The sequence below is a fragment of the Melanostigma gelatinosum genome (assembly GCF_949748355.1).
Source record: "Melanostigma gelatinosum genome assembly, chromosome: 12".
Taxonomy (NCBI): domain Eukaryota; kingdom Metazoa; phylum Chordata; class Actinopteri; order Perciformes; family Zoarcidae; genus Melanostigma; species Melanostigma gelatinosum.
The window spans coordinates 8,654,292-8,676,345 of NC_136645.1; the positions used below are offsets into that span (position 1 = coordinate 8,654,292).

Genomic DNA, 22,054 nt, shown 5'->3' on the forward strand with positions numbered 1-22,054 from the left:
CAGGGAGGAACACACTTTTCTGTCCGTCTGCCTCACAGGTTCCAGGGAGATTTTCTCCTGACATCACTTCCTCTGGTCACTGCTGGGTTACAGGCCAGGGATAATTCATGTCTAGACTTCCATTTTGTGTGGGGCTGGTGGGCAACAACAGGGCATTACACAGATGTGTACTTAACTTGCCGTCTTCATCAAGAGCTGTAAATGACTAAAACAAAAGGACATCAGAGATGCATCTATCGACATTCAAAACAATGACGATTGAATGAGTGAGCTTTGGTGAAATGGTTCTGAAATGTGACGCAGGAAGTGGGCACAACTTCTAAAGGGTATCTGCAAACGTAGCAGCTTATTCAGACCTTTGAGCTGTCAAAGTGGAATCTGTCTGAGTACAAAGCATTCATTAATGAGCTGAAATCAAACCAGACATACGAGTGCAGGTTGTAAATTTATTTCATTCTGTTAGAGAAAGGGCCTTGTATTTTCCTCCTTCACAAACAACTCATAAAAAACAGTTACTTAGAAAAATATACATTGATGTTAGAACTGATACCTTGAGATTCAGTGTTTAATTCAAATATACAATTTGCATATTAAGAAACTACCAAAAGGAAAGGTCAGAAAAGGTGGCTTCGATTGAGGCTAGAGAACCGGTGGAGCAAACATCCAAAAGAAGGCACTGTCATTTTCTGAACTCCTCAAAAAGCTTATTGAGCAAAAATTATCTGGTTTTCATGTGTGCACAAAAAAGAGGAAGGTCAAGGGTAAGTCTGAGAAGATACGTCTTCATGTTGTCCCCCCCCCCCCTCCTCCCTGTTTCACCCCTTCCCTGACACCCCCACTTTCTCTGAGAAAAAACAACAAACTCAAGCTAAATACAGTCGAGCCCAGCTACTGCTACAGTACTACAAACCTACGGTTAGCTGACTTTGGAAAGGTCATCAGGTTGAAAAGACAGTGGGGGCTGGGAGTTGTTTTTAAGACTAACCCTCACTTTCCTGCTCCTGAGTTAAGCTGAATACCCAATCAAAAAACAACTAAGGTCACTGCTTTTTGATTCAAACAGTAAGAATGTTCAAGGCAAATGTGTCATTAAAAAGGCAGTCGTTAACAACATACTCGGCCCTTTATAATCTGTCACTTTCCTTTCCTTTGCCGTTCAATGTCCACTCCTCCACTCTTTTCCTCACAGCCCTTCCTAACAGCCATCTCTCGGTACATCATCAATGTCCAGCAACGTTCCACAACAGTCCAGACTCACTCTTTTTAAATCTCCTATAAAATGTTCAGTTTCTCTCAATCTGATCGAGATCGAGCTCTCCCCCCAGCTGGAAAATGTCCCTCTGTGTCCCACCCTTCCAGAGGGTGCGTTTACCGCCCACGATGCCTACAGGAGAGCCGGGCCGCGAGTCCACGCTACATGCCGAGTCGCTGTCCAGCTCCTCGAAGGAAGAATCCTCTTCCTCGTCGTCTCCTGCCACTTCCTGCCGTGACTCCAGTCCCAACTCGGACACGGCAGAGAAGTCCGGATCTGATTGGTTGAAGGTGGGAGGGGCCAGGCCTGACTGGAAGCAGTCGGTGGCCGAGAATCCGGGGCAGCTCAAGCTCTGAAAAGTCTGAAGTTTCTGTATAGAGGAGACAAAGAGGGAAAATACATGTTTGTTTGTGTTCCTCAGCTCATGTTCACATTCTGGCTCCACTCTAATGAGGCTCAGGGTTTTCCTGGATGTCAGTTTGAAATTGGGTTTCAGTTTGGGCAGCCAAGAGCTGGCGTTCCCTTTCATCGACGGCATGCGAGCGCGTAAACACGCAAACACACAAGTAGACAAACAACCGCCGAAGAACGTACACAAAACCTTCTGGCTTCAGGAAAAAAAAAAAAACCCACACAAAACATTGCGATGAGTTGCAAACCACAAACGGTATCTTGTTTCAAACTCATGCTCGAGGCCTATTCATCACAGCTGAAGCCAATGTGAAACACATACTGGGAACCCAAACTTGTATTGTGGTTATGATATTTTGTAGTTCTGCCCTCTATGGACGGACGGGGAGAATCTGCATGTGAACAACTGCCTGCGTTTCTGCACTTGACCTTCGGGAGATTTAATTCACTAAGAAGTTGTCTTTGGTGCTCCCTTTCCACCCTGAATTCCTCCGTGCAACAAAGAGAGGCAGCCGTGCAGCGCACTGAAGGGGTTAATGATCTCTGCAGTGCCCCAGCAGCAGATGTTGGAGGCATGGAGGTGAATAGAGATGAGGTTTTCTCTATAGAGCCTCGGTTTACATGACGGACACCTCTAATGTTCTTTAGTGTGTTAGGACATTGCTCTTCCTGGTACAATGAGCTGGGAGTCTCCCGGTCTTAAGTCTCACTTTAGTAGACTCGCTCTTTTCCTTGCTCTGATTTAGCACGGTTCAAAAGAAAACTACAACGCAGGATTTTGGCTGACTGAAGATTGGCTCACTTGTGCCGGATTGACTTTACATGTAAGCTGCTCAACCGCAGGACACCTCATCTGCAAATGCTTAAAGGTGCTCATGTGAGGAGTGCGAGGCCTTTTTGGCTTTTGCTGTAGTTACCCCACTGGAGTGGAAAAAGGGGATTGCTGAGCCCTCGCTCTCTCTGTTCAACCCCCGGTATTACCCCACTACTAATTATCACAGCAGAGGAGGAGACGAGAGGAAGGGAGAAAGGAGGGGGAGAGGCAGCTTCTCCACAATATGCTTTCTATAAAATCGACTGAGGCTGACTGGGATTTGGGTGGGTGTGGTGGGAGGTTGTGTTGGGGGAGCAGGGTTAGATTTCTGCTGTGTGCCCAGCTTTGCCTGTGTGTTCTTTCCTTTCACTTGAGCAGACCCCCAACCAGATGGACTCACTCACTCACTCACCATATTCACCATATCCACGCACATTTAGGCTCTCTAACCTCATGCCGACGCGTCTCACGTAAGTCACTGCCATAACAAGCAGATGGGTAAATTACTTGATTAATCTCATCAGTTTCTGACGAAATAACTGGCCCTTTAAAGCTGTAATTCTTAAAATTAGCAAAAATGTTGAAGTCTCGGGCCCAAACTCAGTGCAGTGCTCCTTTAAGTGTTCAGCAGGCAATGGCGCTTTAATAGTATGACACATACATCGACCACTGGGGGCAGCAAACACGCCAGACATGCAAAAGAAGAAGAGCAAGAGTACCTCCCAAATCACATACGACTTCTTTTTACTTTTAGTACATGCTGCAGCTGTCCTGATAAAGTACACACTGTTGCATGCAGTTTGCATCCAATTTGGACGTACTACTTCGTCATTACATCCATTTGCTAGGCAGAGGTTTGTGGGTCAGATTAGCCAGAAAAGCATGCTGGCTTGCATTCTGCAAAATGCGACCGGATGCATGAGAGGACACACACTGCATTTAACGTGCTATGTATTCGGACATATTAAATCTTCTTCTAGAATACTATGGTAGTATGGGTATTGGAACGCACAGCAAGTCTTGTATCTGTTTACAGTACGTCCAAACAAACTGTGAGCAGATTCACGATGTCGCTTTGTTGTTTTCATAAAGAAGACAGAAGAAGTTAAAAAACTAAACTGGCTGGCAATAAATAATATCAAAAATGAAATATGACATGTTGAAAATCTTAAAGTTTACAAATTTATTCTATTCACACTGGATTATTCTCTAAAAGCGAGCTCACTTTTCCAGTTTTTTTTTAATCATTAACCGTAAAAAAATAAAACACTTATGTACACAACTGATATTCTGGTAGGCATCCTCCATTATTCTAAACCACAATCAACACAACCAAAGCTCCCACTGTAAGAACATTTTAAACAACGTGGGGATCGAAAGGCAGCTGCTGTGGGAGAAGCACACCCAAGAGGCAAATACCCTGCTGATAATTAGGGCAAACAACGAGCAACACCCTGCTAAGTGCTTTGGCAAAGGACCTGCTGTGAACTTGAGACATACACACACAAATAAGCACACACACACAGAAAGGTGTACACACAGAGATACACAACAACATGCGGGTACTGGCATTGTATTTACAGAGTCATAATGAGTACATTACTCAACTCATTCCTGACAGACAGACAGACTGCATACGTGTGACACCTTTGCATCAATTATCTGTGTTGCTGTCTGTGTCTGCCTTTGCTTTGTTCTTTGTATTTGTACCGCAGAGAGAATGCATGGCAGAAAGGTGAAAATACATCCAAGTAAGATGAGACACATAAGATAAATATGTTGAGATGAATCAAAGGCTGAACAAGCGGGGGTGACTGCACACTGCCGTTTGGCAATGCTTAACAGAGCACCTTTGGGACAAGTCACTTCATGTCATTTTTTCAACCTCGAGCACCGCACCTCAAGATGCCCACCTAGGTGTTCTCATACCTGCGGGGCTTGACGCTCAGCTATGATCACCATGTGTGCCATCCCAGGAATGGAGGCAGATGGAGAAAGGCGAGCAGAGCAGGTTGAACTTGGGCCGGGGAGAAGATATCAATAGAGAAAGGGTGAGGAGTTTATCTGCCAGCTTCCCTGCAGAAATAATACCTCCTTTCTTCACCCTGCCATTTCTCTCCTGAATGCACATGCACTCGCGCTCACACACACACACACACACACACACACACACACACACACACACACACACACACACAGGCTCAACACGCCCCCGTCTACCACCCATACTGCTAACACAGCTAAGCCAACGGTGGCCTGTAATCTTTCTTTAAAATGTATAACGAGGCATTTCACATGGGCCACTTCCTCAAAAAGCAAAGTGCGAGCTGCGTCAAACATCATTCAGCAAAGTGAGCTAGAATCAAGAGATAACAACTCGCTACACCCACTATGCAGAGGAAACAACAACGACGGGCCAAGGTGAAAAGGCAGTCTGGGATCAAAATAAGGCAGCGGACAGAGGAATGATCGATACACCAGGCTGACAGGGAGAATATTCAAGGAATTTTGGGGGTGGTCGCACGTAAATCCCTACGGTAGTCGAGCTTTAGCCGATAAGCATGACATGCATCCCCACAATTCACACCCGCCTTCATTGACGTGGTTGAGGAATCTAGAGGCCAAGTTACACCATGTTCCACTGACAACACACTCGGGGACTTGTAATATGTTGACCCTCACAATCCTTAACCCCCCCCCACCCCAACCTGCGGCAGACTTTACAACAACCTTCTGCATTGAATGGTCCAACAAATGAAAGAAAAAAAACATCATTTACATTTTCGCTACCAACAAGTAAGTGGTACATTTTTTATTTAGTCTGTCTTTTCAGTTCAAGAGGGGAGCAAGTGTGTATGTAGCCAGGGGAAAAGAAGAAAGCGCGTCACTTAAATAACACGGACTGTCAGTGGTTAGTTCACACATCCAGTTTGCCCCAAAACAGCTGAAGAAATAACAGTCTAATGCCAGATATGTGACGAGTAACTGCAGGTACAAATCAATCAAACAAACAAAAACAGGCAAAGCCACAAATTCACATATGTGGTGCTAAAATCTCAGCTGTTCCCTGAAGGTTAACAGACACAGGTTGTAACCAGCCCAGCGTTTGCGCATTGTCACTTCCTTTTCCAGCCAGTGTGCCAGCCACTCGAGCTTTCCCTTAGCTATCACTGAGACAAACCACCTCTTTAACCTAGGACAACTATGAGCATCTTCAACAGGTGCTTCAGGTTATTTAATTTACGTGACATAGCACGACACTGCTTGCTTAGCTTTTAGCTTGTCAAGGAGGCTAACATCAAGTTAAGTCTGAGTAGCAGTAGGAAGAGAAAGACAAGAACGACGTCTGTCATCTGCAAATGTTTGCTCATGCATCAGAGAACTGCTGGGACCGGAGTTACCGTAAAACTGACTCCATGTGTGTGTGTGTGTATTTGTGCATACACGTGTGGTCATCGTGCCTGATTTTCCCCTCTTAGCAGTTGGCATGACCAGAGGAAACATGCTCGCTAGGCTCAATTACCAAAGCCTTGTTGATCCAACCCTGGCTAGGTCCTGAGGGTGACTGGCTGGGAACAGACATCTTTGGGAAGAGGAAGGGAGGGTTAGAGGTATAAATTGATGGTACTTTCTATTAGGAGAACAGGAAAAGAACCATATTTCCCAGACAGGAGGTAAGTTGAAGGAAGATTTTGGTGTGTCGTCGTACGAGTGATACGTGTAGGACAGCAGGAGTATTCAAGAGTCTGAGTACATGCTGGATTTGGTATCGATGCCGTTGTTGCTATAGCTTTTATGTAGAATTTCAAGAGCATTCAAATGACTAACGAGGCAGGATGTGAAGAATCGAGATCTTTCTGGGCTCTGTAAAAACATCAGAGCACTGCCAAGCATCAAAACAGTAAATGTCATTAAAATACTTCTACGATTCTATTTTCGGTTTTGGTTTGTCCAGGGGTCATTTTTACCCTCCGGCTGTGACACTGCTTCCTCCGACCTTACAGAAGAACAGACAAACTCTTGTTTTGGGGGAAAGCAATTCAGAACTCATCCAAATATCCCCATCATGAATCACATTTGGTTGCTCCAGCTGCCTGGTAGTAGACAGAGGGCAAAGGAAATAAGCAGAACTGGGAATGAAAGATGGGAATACAGGGCAGAAGTAGAAGTAGAGAGGAAGCAAATGAACGGCGAGGGGTCCAACCTTCGGACGGGTTGTTTACCCAACAGAGTAAATGAAATGATAAACCGGAGGCGGGCTTGCCAGAGCGTGGCGCGAGGCAGCGTGACCGAACATGAGGAATGCTTCTTCGGTAAGCACCACTCCCCGAGTTCAAGTCAGGGAGGCCTGATATCACTTAGCCCTGAAGTTTCGGACCGACGACCCAGAAAACTTAATTCAGCTGGATTTAGTCCAGTTCCCTGATCAGACTCAGAGAGAGAGAAACAGGCCCAGTTGTGTTTGAGGATCTCTTGAACGTCCCCTTGATCTCAGAACAAAAAGGTGTTTGTCTGTGTGGTAAGTGTGTTTGGTCCAGGATGGAACTAAATGCAATCGGACATTTTGCAGCATCAAAGCAAGATTACATAATATAGTGATGCCGATTTATGTTATGATTTAAGAACATGTTATGTTGATGTAATCAGTGCATGTAAAGGATGCTAAACTCTGTGAAGTGAGTCAAATTATAACAACACACATTGAACTGAATGTAAGTGTGTGTGCATGTCGCCATGTGTTTGACATTTCCAGCTAACCTGAGTCATCTTTGCCAGGTCCAGGGAGGGCCGCTGCTCCTGGGCATCTTCTGGTCTTCTGCGCTTCATACCAATCTTTTTGTCATTCAGCACGCAGGGCTGGGACTTGCTCCGGGACAGACCCCCCGTGGCCCTGGCTCTCAGGCCGGCTCGCCTCCCCAATTCTGGGGTGGAGTCTGGAGAGCTGGCCTCCGACGCCTCCTCCCTCTGAAGCTCTGGCAGGCTGATCTGCTCATGGGAGAGGGAGAGGGGCCTGAGGAAGTGGTGATGGAGGGAGTGGTGATGATGTAAGGAAGGAGAGGTAGGGGAGACTGGAGAGGCAGTGAATTGAGGGTGGGGAGGCAGCCGCTGGTTGAAGAATTGCAGCTCCATGGCACCATCTGAGGGTACGCTGGAGCGTGAGGGCAAACTGAAGCTGGAGCTACGCTGCATGGTGGGAAGGTGACCACTGGAGAAACCCGCTCCTCCCCGAACACTTCCTCCGCTGTGGCACCTTCGTTTCTCCACCGTTGTCCACACTCGGGAGCCTTGGGGCCTCCAAGATGAGCGGAACCCACAAAATTCATCAGAGAACGACAGAGAGCGACACTGACGTTTGCTCGGGGGTGCCGTAGGAGCTTGGCTGGTAGCTGTAGTGGTGTAGTGAGCAGTGGTGGACGTGGTGGGGGAGTGGGGGGTGGTCATGCCGCTGTTGCCGAGGCTCAGATCTCTTATCAGACTGGTGATTGCCGTGGCGCTGCCTGGCTCCTTGGCCCAGTGCCAGCTCCCCGGCTCCGGCATCACATCCCAGAGGCTCTCCAGACTGGCACCAGGCTGGCAGGGAGCTCTCTGCTGGATGGCACAGCTTGGCCCCAGGTCCAGCCACCTATCTGCCTCTGCAATATTCAAAACATACAAACTCATTCTCATGGACCTCAATAACAGCTCTCTTTGTATGTCATCTTATTCGGTAATAAAACCCTAAACTTGCAATATGTTGATCTCAGCAGGATGAATTCTAGCTTAAAGAAAGGAACATTTGATACTTAATCACACAGACACAAGGGCACAAACAAACAGAAGCGAGCTTAAGGCAAGAGGGAATGGTTGCTGTAAGGATAAGATGGAGATTATCGTCTGGTAACTGCAGTAGCGAAGAAGCTGAACACACCTTCTGTAGGGTCATTTGAGTCTAGTTAAACACAGAAAAGCTTTGATACATCTGAACATCTTGCTTCGGTCATCTGCCCGATGGTAAATGACAGGATTGGGACTCGCTGCACAGTTCAAACACAGCTCTTGTGTAACTGTACTGAAAGCTGACAGCAAGCGTTCATATTTTGTATGTCTGAAGAACTTAAATGTTTTTAATAACATGGCAAGTGCTAATTATGATATACTTAATGGTTGAGTTGCCAACAACATGACTCCAAAAGATCACTGTGCGCCATGTCTTGATTCATTTTCACATAAACAGCTGGAGGACATGAAGAGAAAAGCTCAGCTGTAAATTGTTCTGGCGCCAAGCATTATAATCAAGTTCCTGTCTCCATTACTTTCATAGATACAGACAATAAACTACGATAGAAATCCTAGATCACCAATGAAGTCTGTTCCTAAGTACAAAAAAAGTTGTTCCACTAAAGGTTATGGCTGCTGTTTTTAAGGTACCTAACAGAAAAAGCATCATCTACACTCCTCACTATCTAAAACCTGGACCTGAAGACGGCTGATTCAAAAACAACTTGATCTCCATATTACGACAAGAATCAGCCAGTGAACCAGTTGGCAAGTCACTCCCCCTAGTCACGTGGTTAGCATATGCTTCAGAAAGCAGCATGACTTGCCAGCTATTTCCCCATCTGCACAAAAGAGTCTATCATACAGTTGTGGGAGATAATACACCTACAGTAACGGGCCACAGTGGCTTGAGCTACGAAGCCAAGTGGTCATGTTGGGAATCTATTCAAGCTTTTGGCAAAAAGGGCCCTTTGCTGATCCAAATTCCCGTCCTTTTGGATGCTTGTCTCTAATTTTGGCACGCTCTCTCACAGACTTGCGGACGGAAATCATTGTTTTGGGCGGACAAACAATGTACGGGGCTACAGTGACGACCTGACAGGAATGTCTTGACAAAGGGAGAAAGGGATGAACTTCAAAAGGCCATCCTTTGAAAGCAAGATACAAAGTGCTGGTTGAACTAAAAAGACATGCTAGACGATGTGAATGCCCAACATTAACAGTGGAAACAGTAAGCCATGCTCCTCCCTGTAACGTCACATAGCATGCGGCACGATAGCGGGGGCTTGAATTTACAGTCGCATGTCTTTTAAAACAGGGGGCAATTACTGCGACACTGATGGAGCCAAAGGGAAATTGTTGACAAAGGCAACAGCATATTCAATTACAGTCGCTCCCGTGAGAGTGGTGTGCAACGTTGTGTGGACGCAGGTGCACCCTGATCATGAGAGGGGGATGAGTGACTGACAGAGAAAGGGAGAAGTGAGAGACCGAGTGGATTAACAATGAGACGGTTGTAGTTGGGGGTCGCTGACTTTGATGGTTCAACTTAACAATGGGTTAAAGGGGCAAGCCATTATGCTGTTACATTCAGGAAAGTATGTTATGACAAAGGACCCCACCTCAACCATTAGTACTGTCCAGCGTCCAGATCTTGAGTGAATGCAGAGGACAGAAAATGGGACATTTTTTTTTTTATTACCATCGCAAAGAAGGAAAGACAAACGGAGAGACATAAATGCAGATAACTCACCCACGGTTCCACAGGAGAAGAGGGTGGTCCCTCTGCTCATGGTGTGGAGCTTACACTGTGGAGGACAGGCAAACAGAGGGGCCGACAGTCAGGGTGACACAAAGACAAATCAAAAAATTGGGGGAAAAAGTGCAACATGTTTTCCATCATACCACGATCACATGAGAAAATCAATAATGATTTAATCTCTGCATCCCTGTAGGTCCAGTGGTGGAACGTGACAAAGTATATTGACTTAAAAAGACACAATGAGTTGGATTTGTTGATAAAAACAACATTCAAAGTTGGTCCCTCCTCCCCGGCTCAATGAGACCAGAAGCGCACGCCCCCTGACCACAGTTCAGTGTTGGGAGATTGCCGTTCTGCCAGCGCCGTGTCCATCGTTTTTGTAGCTTCCTCTTGGATGCGTTCTTACGATCTGGCACCTGGGTGCTCCGTCTTCATAGAGGTTGATGAAATATGAAAATACAGGCAGAGGGCAGGGTCTCTGCAGAATTCTACTTCAAGTGTGTCATAAGTGATAATTGAGAGGATCACTTTCTAATGAGTCTATACTTTGTTTTTACATGTTTTTAAGGAAAAGGTACTTTAGTTGAGTACTTCAATTTTTTTGCTACTTCGTAAAACCTCTCCGCTATATTTAAAAAGGAAAGCCTTGTAGATTTTACTGCACTGCATTTATTGTACAGTTTATCATAAGTTAATTTTAAAATCCTATAATGAGCACATAAAATATGATGCATTGCTGCACAGAATAACAACCAATGCTGCAAATGAATCTACTCAACAATACAGAACAGTTAAAGTAACTCAACCTATGCTTACTTCAGGTTGCAGTAATCAATGTATTTATATTAACATAAACGGAATGACTGTTTTTGACTTCGTACATTTATTTGAAACGTGACTCCAAATGTCTTCATGTGTATTTTACTCACCAATTCTTTTAAGCTTGTAAGACCAGACTCAAAAACTTGTTACACAGCTCGCTCAAAATCTACGACAACTTTTATGATGATGCTGGACGATAATTTTACCCTTTAGAGAGTCATATAAAAAAACTTCACACCACACTTGTTATATACACTCGTCTTTTAGTTTTTTTTTTACAAAGAACACGTTATTTGGAGAGTATAAAAAAGTTTTCTCTACTCGCACTTATCTTCTCATCAGACACCTATCCTCTCTCACAGCTCACTTCTCACAACAGGGTGGTGGCTGTCTGCGCAAAGGACAAAAGGGAAATGCCACAATGCATTGCTCTGACTCACCTCGAGGTTATAGCTACAACAACAAAAATGTTTTCGAAGATACAAGGCATAGAAGCCACAATAAAGGCTATTGTGCTAACATGGTCAACTCATGAGTGAACGTCAATATTAAGCTCGGTCAACATTCATGGAAACTTTTCCAAAAGCCTTTATACTGTGTATTACTGTGTACTGTGTATACTGTGTATTAACTGATGTAGTTTAAAGCCAGGGTCTGTTGGTGCCATCAAAACGTAAACTCCAGCAAGCGCTGGATTGGTTTGCAGCCGAGTGTGAAGCGGGCAGAATGAGAATCACTACTTCCGGGTATGATGCCATGGTTCTCTGTCGGAGAACGGTGGATTGCACCCTGCAGGTTCGGGAGTGAGTCACTGCCCCAGTCCAGAGCGTTTGAGTATCTCGGGGTCTTGAGATACAGTGTGTAAGCTAACTCCTTTTTAACAAAGACATCCATTTTCTGTTTAACACGTGTTACACAGAAGCTGTACAAAATGACTTTGAGTTGCCAGAATGCTTTTTTTATTTGGACTGAGCTACATGTGGCCAGCTTTTACCTCCTGCTGTCAATCTTTGTGTTAAGCTAAGCTAAACACATCCTGGACCTCTTGGTGGTGAACACCAAAAAATTAAAACTGATCTGGAACTTCGCATGTGGCTGTAGAAAGTAGTTTGTTTTCATTTCACTGTGACATTAATGACAACTAAAGACAAATATTTACCATTCTGGCACGTTTACATGCATTGTTCAAACGCGTAGTAGTAGTATACGTGACTAAATGTGTCATCTGTGGCATGTGGTGACGCACCGATGTAATATAATCACATAACCGGTTCACTTTGCTGACTAATGCCTAACACGTGAAACACCGTGCAGCCCTTTGACTGCAACAACTGGTTTGCTTTGTGGGAAATTCAAAAGGTTAAGTTCCTCTCACCAGCCGTCTCTCGGTGTTGTTGGAGTTCACATCATCGACAGCCTTCTTCTTTTCCAGTGTTTTCAAGAAAATGATCACCATGGTAGCACGCAGCTCTGCTCCAGTCTGTTCGGATTCAGGAGAAGGCCACAGGCGGCCATCTTAGACGAGGGCGGAGGGCAGATAGTGCATTTGGGAGAAACGGGCGACCGGTTGGTGACCTCCCATCTGCAAGGCAGCCCTCAAGTGCTGATGGCGGCGGTGGCGGAGGTAGGGAGGGCGTCTCTCGCACTTCAGCCGATCCCTGTGTAGACGGAAAGAGACGAGCCAAGTAAATACACTGTCGCTGGGTTCATATCTCGGACACGACAGAAAGAACACTGTCTGGTCTGGTCACAAAACAGCTTAAGTTTGAGCATAGCCTAAGGCAGTGGCAGGCAAATAGCAGTACATGCAAACTGCAGTTACTGTGCCTGGCTGTTTGAACTGCGCATGGTGCCAAGACCAGATGGACAACACAACAAATAACATAATCCACCTCCTTCTAAATGCTTTGTTTGTGCTTCATTCACAGATTCAGAGCAGGATTTTTAAGCTAGGTAATTTAACCACTTTGTGCAAATGTCACTGCTGACATAGTTGAGAAAAGGGAGTGCTGACTTGTGTTTTTCCATTCAGCATTTTCACCACCCGAACACTTATAGCAACTTAACCACCCAGTTCTCCATATAGCTACACGCCTATAAAACATCCGTCTTTGTCAAACAAAACATGCTGCCATATGTGAAAGTTTCCTTAACCCCGTAAATAATGGGACATTTGGCTTGTCAACGTAATCCACAGAACATATGGGAATCTAAACATGCTGTAACAGAGAGCAAAGTTTAGCTAATCAGGGAAAAGGAATCACTCACAGCAGATGACTACAGATGTGGCAAAGAAGTATGAATCGAGAAGGAACATATATGGGGCTGCAGTTGCCTCATCGACTGCCTGCACCACGCAGATGGTAAAGCACAGACAGTAGTTGTGGCAGTAAACACAAACTCTTAAAACACTTGGAGGGAGTTATATGTAAAGCAGATGGTCCATATGCTCAACATGCCTTGTCATGTCTGCTCTACTCAGTCCCTCTGATGTTGCTTGGCGCATGGGAAAGATCTGGGTAAATGACGGGAAGGTCCAGTTATGCTTTCTTTATCACAATAAAAAAGAAAAAGGAGGAATAGCTGCAGTGACCTTGGCCTTGAGCTTCTCCCAGTCATTAGCCAACCACCAAACACACTGACAGCATCCAATTAGAGAGTACCGGCGTGGTTCAGATCCGACTCCCAATCAACTCCTGACTAATAACAGCTTTCTGCTGCGGGGCAACACATGAAGCTAATGGATGTTCCAGGCCGACTATGTTATCCTGCCCGTGTAACATGTGGTTTCATGTTAAGCAAGGGTGGCTGCACTTTTATAACACGAATTAGATAGAAGGCTGCAAGTGCGCACTTGCTGTTAAATTAGTGTTGTGGGACAGTACATTGTGCAAAATAAAAAAGGGACCCATCAAAAAAGAAGAAAAGATGGGCAGGTGGTTTGATAAAGAAATGTTGAACCAGTCTAGTTGTGTTTTGTTACTTTACTGTGTCATCTCTATCCCTTCCCTCTTCTCCAGCCCCATGACTCCATGAGGACTAGAAATCTTTCACCTCGGCCTGCCCCAAACCAACTGCTAGCATATGACTCCCATTATCTCCATTTATCCCGGAGAGTCAGTGGAGCACAACTGGGCCTCCGCAGGCAAAGAGTGGCTGGTGTTGTTGGTGGTGGGAGTCAGAGGAGAGGGGAATGTTCTTCTTGATCAGTTTTTGCAGATTGCTTTACTGATTGGGACCGACACCGAGTAAGGGGCGCGGTGGTGTAGCACGGTTTGTGCGAGCGTGGTTGTTAGACAGAGTGGGAGTTGAGGAGCATGACGGCCCTGCGTAAAGGTTGTTACAGAGTGCAGTTTGACCGAAGTGAGACGTGTTCCACCAGGGCTCAAAAAGCACATCGACATTGAGAACGAGTATGTGTGTCTGCACATGCGTGTGGGTCTATGCTGTCCTGCACTGGTGTGCGTGTGTAGTGACTGGCAAGTGGGGTCATGGGAGAGGGCAGACCGAGTGTGAATTCCACCCTGGAGCCATGCTTACTTAATGAACCGACTCCTCATGATGGGGAAACCAGAGCTTAATGGAGAGAGAACTGCAGAGCATTTGTGTGCAGCGTCTACTGATCAGATCAGATTTTCACGACTTAAAGTGAGTCGTCATGTTGGCTACATCTCACGGTTGCGGTCATACTAAAGAAAATCCAGGATGAGATCAGTTTGCAGGACACCTCCTCACCTACAAGTACTCCCTTATCGAACACAATCATTTAAACAAGGCATTGTAGATCTCAAATGATGCACGATCCTGCAGCTGGACGTGCAACTTCTCCCTTCGGGTTAGTTTAATTACAAGAAACGTGACATTTTCAGGAGCAATTCAACTACCATGTTTTTGCAGTTTGACAAAATATGCAGTAAATATCAATGACAGCCAAGAAAGTCATGATCCGGAGTAAGACGTACTCATCAATCGATCATACATACTCGTGCAATAACGCCTGTTTTAAACAAATGTCTCCTGAGATGCTACGTTGTCATTTCACATTGGATACTAGCACTAAACTGAAGACAACCCTCTACCATAAATGGAAACTATGATATTGTTTGGACCGATAAAACATTCTAAGTTAATTTAACTAAATTTGACGTCCATCGTGGTCTCAGATCTAATGGTAATTCAAGTCAGACTTGTGCACTCTGGGGTGCAGACAGCAGCTCTTGGCTCACAATAGCCAGTGACTCAGGAGGGCACTAGAAAGGGCAGCTAAGATAATATGGCTCTTTGCCCAGGCGGTGATTTGTACAGGCAGATGAATAGAAGCCTATTCGGGGGCCCCCTAAAGTTCTGTGACGGGGTGTTTGGTGTCCATCACCAATTGGCTCTGGTTACTGCATACTTGTGCAGAGCGCGTCTGGTGTCAAGACTTTGATCGGTGGCTGCGGCTGAAAGAAACCCACTAATTTCATATTAATGAAACGACGAGGACCGAACCAACATTGCACTGCATGTGCGATACAAGTGAAGCACCGTGTATCATATCAGAGTCTCATTTTCAAAAAGGTCAAATGTTCAAATTTGAACAGTTTTCTCTATTCAGTCTTGCATCGCTAGAACACATTCTATGGTACAAGGCGCTGGACGTCGGTATTTGTTTTGCGTAGTGGATATGGCCATGAGAACCATAATTAAAAAATAAATCAAAAAGGAAACGTTTTGCACAAGTCAGGTTTTTTGTTGTCTGGTCCGAATAAAAGTAAGAGCCATTCTTTTATGAAAGGTCTGCAGTGTGGATTGTTAATTCATGGCGAACACACAGCCACCCCTCTCTCGTATAATGAGAGGGGTCGTAAAAATGGTCCTAGGGAGGTCAAGACATACCGCTGAATCCTCTGGCCATCACCCTAGTACCCGGTGGCACGGAAACACGAGCCAAAAACAACACGCCACGACACCGCTAGATCCTCAGAAGTGCATGAACAAGGAAGAGCTCATTCAGTCAAACTTTATGCGTCGTCAGTAGTCAGGTTCTGGACTCCTGTTGCAGATTCCCCTGATCGCTCCTCCAACGACAGAGATCATCAACCTCTGCATAAATACAACCAGCACTTCAAGTTCCTGCTAGCAATTTAAAAGAAGAATTCGCCTCATCGTTACTTTGAAACAGGAGAGGCTACCCGATAATGACAACTCTGCAATGAAAACAGATGCAGATGCTCAAAAGAACTCAACCTAAAAGTCCAGTTCAGTTAAGTTAGCAAGAAGACATACTAGTACAAACACAAATATGCAAGCACACTTCCCTTTGCAGTATAGGGGCTGTGCTTCCCTTGTGGTCACATGCCGCTGCTGATTTGGGTGTGGAACGCACTGACTTTATTACCAAATACATGAAGAGAGACAAACGCAAGTCATATCCACCAAGCATGCTGACAGAGTTGAGTTCACATAAACAACAACAAACATTACATCCCAACATAATTTCACATTTGTAGTAGGTAAGCTGCATCATAAAATAAGTAGTGACTTGGATCGCCCCCCAATAGGTTGACTCATATGTGACAGCTTTAAGGCTAACTTAAACATATCTACTATTGTGGTGTAGTAGAATCAAGATTTCACAGATATTTCTGGGGGATAGTGTCTCTCGGACTTCTGTCATAAAACAGTTGCTAAGTAGTACACTGTTTCTGTGAATGTAATAGGTAGCCATAGCAACCAAGTACACAACAGATGACAACTGGTGATGTGAGTAAGGCAGACATCACACAGAAAGTAGAGCAACATCTGAACGACTCATCACTTCTTTATCAGCGAGTGCGTTTGTTGTAGGAGTCTCACACCAGAACTATAGTTAACTGAAATCTTAAGAAGCTTGCCAGGCGTAGGATCAGGTGTTTCAGTTTGAGTAAAGGGAGGTATGGGGGCCTCTCTTGCCCCCTGGAGTGACCCTCACATGCCACGACTCTCCATACATCAGGTACCCCACTAATTACACTAACCCCCTCCCCCCCCCCCCCCCCCATCAATCCCGGCCTTTCCGCCTGTGGTTCCTTCCATTATCCATGAGTGCCTGTTCTGTTCTGTGCACACTAACCAGAGCCCTAATCCATCAGGGATACATTACATGGGTGCCTCTAGCGCTGCGAGCAATCCCCCTGCAACTGATCAGCTTTGTAAGGGTAACCACTCCTATGTTGTGTAAGAAAGTGATGTTGTACAGATTGTCACTACCAATCAACTAATAAAGCCACATAACCGGTGTTACGTACTATCATGCTCACGTTGCGGAGGTGTATTATGGGTGGGTTGAAAATGTGCAACGGTTGGGATTAAAAAAGAAATCTATGAGCAGCATTCCACCGGTCCATTCATTCATTCATGAGGGGGCTCAGCTCGACATATGGACCCTGTGAATGATCAGCATGGTGTGTAGTAGTGGTGTAAAACGGATGCGTCGGTTCCATATTTGAAAGCCAACTGAAAGTGTGTCATTTGGGGTGTTTTTAGCCGTTTACACTGCAAAGAAATGGTGTTAAATAAAAATGTTTTTGAGCTCTCCGTTCTGCAGGGCTGAACAGAAAGAACAAGTGTTGTCAAGAAGGTGTGGAAAGCAAACACATGTTTTGACAATGATGATTTATCGGTTTTGTTTTAACTTTTATAGAGCTCTTATACTCATGGGAATGATTTAATTTATCAAATCATATCAAATCAAACTGTGGGCCGAATGTTTGACTGGATCTAATTTGTGATGAAAGACTTGCATTGAATTGTTACACCCTCACTGTGCACTGATGAGGTCCATATGACGGGAAACAAGAAAGTCGTTTTTTTTTTTTTTTACTTTTACTGGGTTACGAGTTAGAATAGAAGTGACATTTTGCTCAATAACAGACAACTAATGATTGGCTTAAACTTTTCTATTGTAACACCTGTGTTAGATCTTCATCTGCACCATCCTACATCTTGACATTCTGCAGCAAGGTAATTGGTTGTAAATCTTGCTGGTGTTCAGCCTTGAGCGGTCGTTGGGGAATCATATGCAGGTGTATGTAAAACCCATTGACAGACTCAAACCCAACTACTGAGAAGAAATTAGAATACACCGCAGAGGCTGAGAGCCCGGCGTTATGACAATGTCGCCATGATAATTAGCCTTCTTTGTGCAAGCAAGATTTTCATGACACATTGGCTCTGTTCCCAAGCCTAGGCTTGCACAAAAGGCTACTTTGGAAGGACACAAGTGTCAGGCTTGTATGATTGAAGTTAACTGTATGAAGTTCCTTGTACAGGACTGTACTAGAAATACAGGGTGCGTGTGCCAAACACTAACCGAAACTTTCAATTCTCTTTTTTTCTAGGGATTGTTTCACCAGACTGGATCTACAGAAAAGCTAACCTCCACATAAACAAGATTCAGTCGGGAGGTAAGGAGGAGAGGCCAATCCAAAGCAGGCCAGGAAAATAAATGGAGATGCAGACAGAACTAAGACCCAGAGGGTATAAAATCACTCATTTGGAGTCAAAAAGCAACAGCAGAGACAACTTTTCTTTTAAGATGATTCCTTACTTTCACCACATAGGAAAACCACTGTGGATTGCGTTGATGGGAGCCTTCCTATTTCATCCCAGAATGCTTTTCATCTCTAAGTAGAGAGTGGTGCCTGTCTTGGGGGGTTGGGGGAGTGCTTCTCTGGTGTACGTGAGAATGCCTTTCTTTTCTTTTCAGCTGCAGGTCGTAGGCTCTGTGGGCGTTGAGACGCACTTAAAAATCCATCGTGAGGAAGGAATATAAAAAATGAAGAATAACAAGTATTCTGACAACATGCAATAATGAAGTATTTGTTTTTTTAACTCCCTGAAGTCCCAAGACTTATGAGGTTCAGTGTGTCTGAAGCAGGAGCGGTTATGATTGCAGATCGCAGAGAAGAAAGGGAAGCGTCTCAAATGAATGGAAAGTAGCATGGAGGCACAGACAGGCATGGCTGACAATTCTTTTCTGTTAGCTTTGCATAATGCCTTGGGCCGGAGAACAAGGGAACGAAAGAGAGCCACAGTATCAGCAGAACAGAAATGTTTTCTGCTTCACCTTTTCTGGCAACCGGCAAAAAGTGAAAATGAAATATAGAGAAAGTCAAACAGAGAGAAACTGACAGAGTGGAAGTGTCAGTGTGTAGACTGAGGAAGAGTTGTACACACAAACGGAGAATGGACCAGTGGCTCGCTCAGCACACAGCTGCCCACAGACAGAATGGAGCTCTAATAGGGCCTTTTGCCTGCAACACAAAGACGTTGCAAACTGGAGTGCCGAGCGATCCCCTTTAAAAAAAACCCCACCGGCCTTAATTGCTTCCATAAATTATGTCTATAGCATGTACAAAACAAGTCTACAGAGTAACAATGCCAGAGCTGTTGCCGAGTACAATTGCAGTGCAAAAAAAAAGTTGGGCTTCACTTAAAACATGTAAAGCAACAAGTGATTACCAGCAACTGTGATGAGAATGTGTTACTTCCTGTTTCGTCAGATATTGGGCTTGGTTTCGAACCTCTTTTGAACAAGACCAAATGTTTCCATAACAAGGCCATTAAATGTTTGATTTGACATAGTCAGTCATCATATGTTTCCAGATTCAAATAATATTTTTGCTCATTTCCATCTGTATTTACTCAAAGTATTAGTAGTACTGGTAGTTTATGCCAGTATTAAATAAATATGCATAATGCATTTGGCACATTTCATTCAATAAAAGGGGTTTTGTAGAAAACAGATTTTTATATATTGCCAAAGTGAGGTATTACATTTTTTTTTACGAAACTCAGATATTGGCAACAATATCGAACATTTGCAGCCCATCCCTTGTCAGATAAAATCAACAGGTACACATTAGTAGGTTCACACGATACGATAGGATTTGAAACATGCAATTTGCTTGCACACACCAAGCTGTAACATTCCAGCAGTGGTTTATTTTTTTAAATCAAAGCCAGGTGTGGTCATCACAATCTTCCAGAAACTGGAACGGCCGATCAGAAATACTCCTCTGATCCTCCTAACCTGTATTTGTGAGCCATTTGTCAACATCCCCTGTGAAATTAGACACTAGAGCTGAAATGTGATTCAACCGCAAAGCCAGCTCTCTTCTTCACTTCCGACATGAAGTTAAGCTACACCTTTGAGCCGGATTCTTGAGAAAACTACAGCAATGGAATTCCTGTTTAATCAACCAAACTAGCCTGCAAGTCAAGGACAACCGCTGCCATGGTGGCGGCCAGAAACATTTCCAGGTATTTTCAATTAAGGTACCCTGGTACCAAACCAGTTCTTTGTGGAATTGTGTTTATGGTGTCCACAAAGATCAACCAACTGCCGTGTGATATTAGAGAGGGTAAACATAAGCATCGACAGTTACTTCCTAACCCACAAGGGAAAGGAAACACTGACAAATAAGAAGTTTCGTGCTCTGCTGCAATGGCGCTCCATAATCAGAGTGCCTTTCATTTTGAACTAAGAAGGCAATAAAGCAGTTTGAACTCGTAGCTACTAACGCATCCACACACGTATATAGATATAAAAAGACAATTGACTTTACTCTTTATGTTCTCATCAGTATCTTATCAACATGTGTAAGCTTCGTTTCAGTTGCATAAATGTGTAATAGCATAAATTCAGTGTGTATGACTCACGTAGTCATAACAATGGACTATAAACACAATGTATATTTTGATTGGACTCCAAGGATGCGCCCTTCTTTTTTAAAAATATCTGCTCTGAAAACAGAACTGAAATTGAGGAGGAACAAAGTGGCTCATAGTTTCAACCTTCAATAATTCTGATATATGCTCAGAAAAGCAGGGGCATTAGCAATTACAGATCACAAAGGAGTAAAAAAAATATATGTAAATGCATGGTGGAGATTGGTGAGAGATATATGCAACCAAGCCTTATGACTCAAAGCACTCATGCAGGTTGTGGTAAGGAGCCATATGTCAATATGAGTTGCAAAGCGACCACACTGGCCTCTCTCCACCTACACAGGTACTGTATTTAACACCAGCCTGGGCTTTATTACCATGGTTGATATATATGGGGGGGGGGGGGGGGGGGGGGGGTTGCTGGCTCACAGAGCTTTGTTAATGTGTGCAACCCACTAATGCAGCAACAGGTTGGTCAAGCTGGTCGAGCAAAGTGAGACTCAGTTGTAAACTCCACAACAGCGAATTATGTCCAGAAAACGTTGTAATACATGAGCTGGAGGCGTGACATCCACAAAGAGTGCTAACGTTACTTGCCACGAACTGCACTGTGCCTAAACTGGCAGAGACAGAGACGTAAATGGAACAATTCAACGAAAAGACAGACATTCCTGCTTGCTGATTTATGGCCCAGAGTAACCCAACAATGTTTGTCATCTCACGTTTTGAGTCGCACAGCAAAACCCAGCATGAGCGGCCACAGTGAACTCCACAGCGGTGAAAGAAACACGGTGATGCACGCCTCAACACAGTTATAACGATCACGTATCTGGACAAATCCCCTATTACCTGGCCAGCAGAGGCTCTGTCGATGTTAGGTCATCTTCAGCAAAAGCCAAAGCAGGAAAAGTCACAAAAGTTTTTTTTGTCGCAGTTGTTGCAGCCGCCCGTTCAGCGTAGCCAGCGCAGGACTGAGCCGGACTGCGAGCAGCTGGAGGCTCGCTGCTGCTTTCAAGCCTTTCACATTGATTTGTAACAATATGCGTGTACAGACGAACCATGTGGACGAGGGGGGGGGGGGACCGGAAGAGTAGTTGTCTACAAAGAAACTTGTTCAGCAACAGGAGTATTGGGTTACTTTACAGTTTAATCGTTCTGGTGTAGCTAGTAATTGAAAACAACAAATATTTTAAGGGCTTTCTAACACTCAGCTCAAGGCGTTATTTAAAACAGACACCCCCACACCTTCCGAATTGGTATGTTCCGCGGTCCTCCCTGAGGCATTTACAATACTCGTGTGCTACTTTCTATTATTATGCTTTTCATTGATGTATATGAAGCAAATATGCGATAACTTTCCAGTTCTATAAAGAAAGCTAGAATTCCACTCATCAACCAACCAAACGTTGCTATTATGCCTCTTTGTCGTTCACGTCTAGTCGTAACCAGCCTAAGCAATGACCCAGAAAAAGTTATTAAAAAATCGATTTAAAAAAATGAACGTTGAGGTCCCACGGGACTCAATCATGCTCTGGTGTAGTCA

At 44.5% G+C, this 22,054-nt stretch overlaps 1 protein-coding gene across 1 annotated transcript; it reads right to left on the reverse strand.

The window, feature by feature from the left end:
* Window positions 1-824: 824 nt before the first annotated feature.
* On the reverse strand, window positions 825-21,508 carry LOC306785461 (protein FAM53B-like). Its single transcript, XM_079279847.1, has 5 exons — window positions 21,361-21,508; window positions 12,194-12,476; window positions 9,988-10,042; window positions 7,236-8,110; window positions 825-1,622 (listed from the first exon to the last, which is right to left on the reverse strand). Exons 2-5 carry the CDS (start codon window positions 12,272-12,274, stop codon window positions 1,284-1,286), a joined length of 1,350 nt encoding a protein of 449 aa, XP_079135973.1. The 5' UTR covers window positions 12,275-12,476; window positions 21,361-21,508; the 3' UTR covers window positions 825-1,283.
* Between the last annotated feature and the right edge of the window lie 546 nt (window positions 21,509-22,054).